The sequence below is a fragment of the Crocuta crocuta genome, unplaced genomic scaffold (assembly GCF_008692635.1).
Source record: "Crocuta crocuta isolate KB4526 unplaced genomic scaffold, BGI_CrCroc_1.0 scaffold940, whole genome shotgun sequence".
NCBI classification, from domain to species: domain Eukaryota; kingdom Metazoa; phylum Chordata; class Mammalia; order Carnivora; family Hyaenidae; genus Crocuta; species Crocuta crocuta.
The window spans coordinates 131,447-134,912 of NW_027532184.1; the positions used below are offsets into that span (position 1 = coordinate 131,447).

General features: G+C 40.9%; 1 protein-coding gene across 1 annotated transcript in view; it reads right to left on the reverse strand.

The window, feature by feature from the left end:
* Window positions 1-3,466, reverse strand: part of MOSPD2 (motile sperm domain containing 2) — a 57,266-nt gene that overhangs the window by 18,065 nt on the left and 35,735 nt on the right. The window contains exon 8 of the mRNA XM_077777520.1: window positions 235-359. Coding sequence (XP_077633646.1) covers window positions 235-359 — 125 coding nt within the window. The remainder of the gene's footprint in view (window positions 1-234; window positions 360-3,466) is intronic.

A 3,466-nucleotide genomic window follows, 5' to 3' on the forward strand; every position in this document is an offset into this window, starting at 1 on the left:
TAATACCAAACACTTTTCAGTTTAAAACCATAAAAATATATAACCTACTGAAAATAAAATGTAACAACTCAAAAACCTACACAAACATGTCTATAATGGTGCTATTTTGGAGTATCTATGATCTTTCTTCAGGCGGTCAGATACTGCTTTTCCTTTGTTCTTAAGGCAAGAACACGGCCTGATGCGCCCCAAATGAGTTTTAGTTTGGAAACACACTTCAAGCACTATACTTACAGTCCCACCCATGTGGGGGGGCAGGTACTCCACACTGACGTACTCTTGGACTTCATTTTTACTTGTAAACTTCAACAAGCTTACTGCTTCTGGGCCAAGCCAGGATTTCACAATTTTGAAAGCAGCTGAGGGAAAAAACGGTCACTTCATTAAATCCATTCTCTTTCTCAATCAATTTATTGTATGTGCTAATGCAGGTCTTCTGATACTGGTTTGGGCTAAACTCGGTTAATATATATCTTTCTGTGGTATGATAATTAACTTTCATTAATTCCTGCAGGCATTTACACGGTGACTATCCGTTATGGGTTCCAAATGTTCCAGGAAGATTCAGGGACATTGAATCACCTTGATGTGCACCAATAAACTTACCAGGGTTTTGGCCTGTGTACAAATCTGTCAATGATCCCCCATTCGGACAAACCTCCTCAAATGGGAAGTGAAGAAGAGAAAGAAACAGCTCTCCTTATTATGGGTTTGAGCTAGACTCAGAGTTCCATCCTAACCCTAAACGTCTCTGCCTCTCTCCCAAGTCCTTACAGAATTGTAAGGAACTCACGGAATCTTCAAGAATAAACCGTTATCAAAGACAACTGTTTAGTAATTACAATCTTGTTCTTTCATGTCATTCTTAGATTTAATTTTTTTAAACCTTGTTTCCATTCTGACATTCAAAACACATTTTAAACAAAAGAGGAATCCTGAATTAAATTTGCAAAAGCATCAAAGAAAAAAATCAGAAAATAAAACAGTATGATAAAAATGAAATCCTGGTTCAGAAAACTACATGTTTAGTTTGCCTAATTATGCTGAAAATTTTATGTAATATTTACATTTTCATTAATTTCGATTTAAAAAGTCTATGAGTTGACGTGTTTGAAGCTAGGCTACTTGAATTAACTAAAGTGCTAAATCTGATTTTTTTATAATAGCTTTACTGAGATATAATTCCCATACCATAAAATTCACCCCTTTCAAGTATGCACATCAATGGTTTTTGGTGTATTTAGATGGTTTTATAACCATTACCACTAGCTAATTTTATCTTATCTTATTTGAGAGAGTGAGAGCAAGCACTCAAACACATGAATGGGAAAGAGGGACAGAGGGGGAGAGTGAGTCTTAAACAGGCTCTGCACTTAGCACAGAGCCTGATATGGGGCTGGATCCCATAACCCTGGGCTCATGACTTAAGCCNTACCCTCCTTCCCCCATTCCCTGGCAACCACTGATCTACCTTCTGGATTTGCCAATCGTGGATACTGCATATAAATGGAATCATACAACACGTGGTTTTTCTAGTTGGCTTTGTTTACTCAGCATGTTTTCAAGGTTTATCTATGACGTAGCATATATCAGTATGTAATCCCTTTTTAAGGCTGAATCATTTTCCATTTTACAGGTCTACACATTTGTTTATTCATTCATCAAAGGCTAACATAAAAGTTTCCACTTTTACTACTATGCATAATACTGCTCTGAACATCTGTGTACAAGCTTTTGTGTGGACATGTGCTTTCAGTTCTCTTGGGAACACACCTAGGAATGGAACTGCTGAATTATATGGTACTTTTATGTTGAACTTTTTGAGGAACTGCCCTACTGCTCTCCAGAGTGGCCGCGCCATTTTACATTCTCACCAGTAATGTATGAGGGTTCCAATTGCCCCATAACCTCAACACGTGTTCCTGTCTTTTTGATTATAGCCATCCTACTTGGTGTGAAGTTGTATCTCATTTGATTTTGACTTGTAGTTCTCTAATGACTAATGATGTTGAACGTCTTGTTATGTGTTTATTGTCCATTTGCATATCTTTGGAGAAATGTCTATTTAAATCTTTTGCCCTTTTTAATTGGGCCATTTGTCTTTTAATTGTTGTGCTGTAAAAGCTATTTATATATTCTAGACATAAGTCCCTTATCTGATGCACAATTTGTAAATATTTTCTTCCATTCTGAGAGTTGTCTTTTCACGTTCTGAGTGGTGTCGTTTGAAGTACAAAATTTTAAACTTTAATGAAGTCCAATGTATCTATTCTTCTCTTTTGTTGTTTGTGTTTTGGTGTCCTATCTAAGCAACCACTGCCTAATTCAAGGCCACAAAGTATTATTCCTATGGTTCTGAGTTTTACAGTTCTAATTCTTATATTTAGTTCTCTGATCCATTTGGAACTAATTTTTGTACATGAAGGGAGGTAGAGGCCTAATTTCATTCTTTTGAATGTGGATACTCAGTTGTCCCAGTATCATTTATTACAAAGACTATTGTTTCTTGCGAGAGATCTTAGAAGACGGCAGCAGAGTAGGAGCACCCAAGGCTCACTTTGTCCCACAAACACAACTAGATGACGGCCAAATCATCCTTTTATTTTTTTAACTTTTAACTTTTTCTTAACACTTTTTAATGTTATATTTATTTCTGAGAGAGAGAGAGACAGCGTGAGCAGGGGAGGGTCAGAGAGAGAGGGAGACACAGAATCTGAAGCAGGGTCCAGGCTCTAAGCTAGCTGTCAGCACAGAGCCCGACGTGAGGCTCGAACCCAGGAACTGCGAGATCACGACCTAAGCCGAAGTCGGATGCTCAACCAACTGAGCCACCCAGGTGCCCCACGACCAGATCATCCTAAGTGCCCCACCAGCTGATCTGAAGACGGGCAGAACAAACCACAACTAAAGGTAGAGAAGGCAGCACAATGAGGAATGTTGGATGTAAGGAAACCTGGCTTGGGGGAGAAATAGATCACAGCTGCTGCAGTGGGAAGGGAGCCTCGGTCATGGGGAAGGGCGAGAGACAGACTAGCCCACAGGGGGGCACATGGAGCAAACAAACATAAACAGCAACTGGCTTGGAAAGTGAGAGGGCCCGAATTTTGTGAGTTCTTGCAAGCAGCGGGGTTAAGGCCTGGAGTTTAACCAGGTCAGTGTACTTGGCTCTGGGCGAGCTCAGAGGACACCGGGCTGCTCTTGGAGAGAAGGCAGGGTCAACAGGCCACGGACATACAGTGAGGACAGAGCGATCTGAGGAGTGCCTGGGGCACAGAGTGCGAAGGTTATTCGCTCATCTCGGAGCGTGTTCCGGAGAGGCAGCACTCATGGAGAGATCCCTCCCGGAACAAGAAACTGGCAGGTATCATTTTACTGCCCTGCCCCTCAGCATAAGCTCGGGGCCACCTGTAGGAGGCAGTACAGTGCTGACACGTGCTACCTGATTTGCTTACACCAAGCTCCTCTA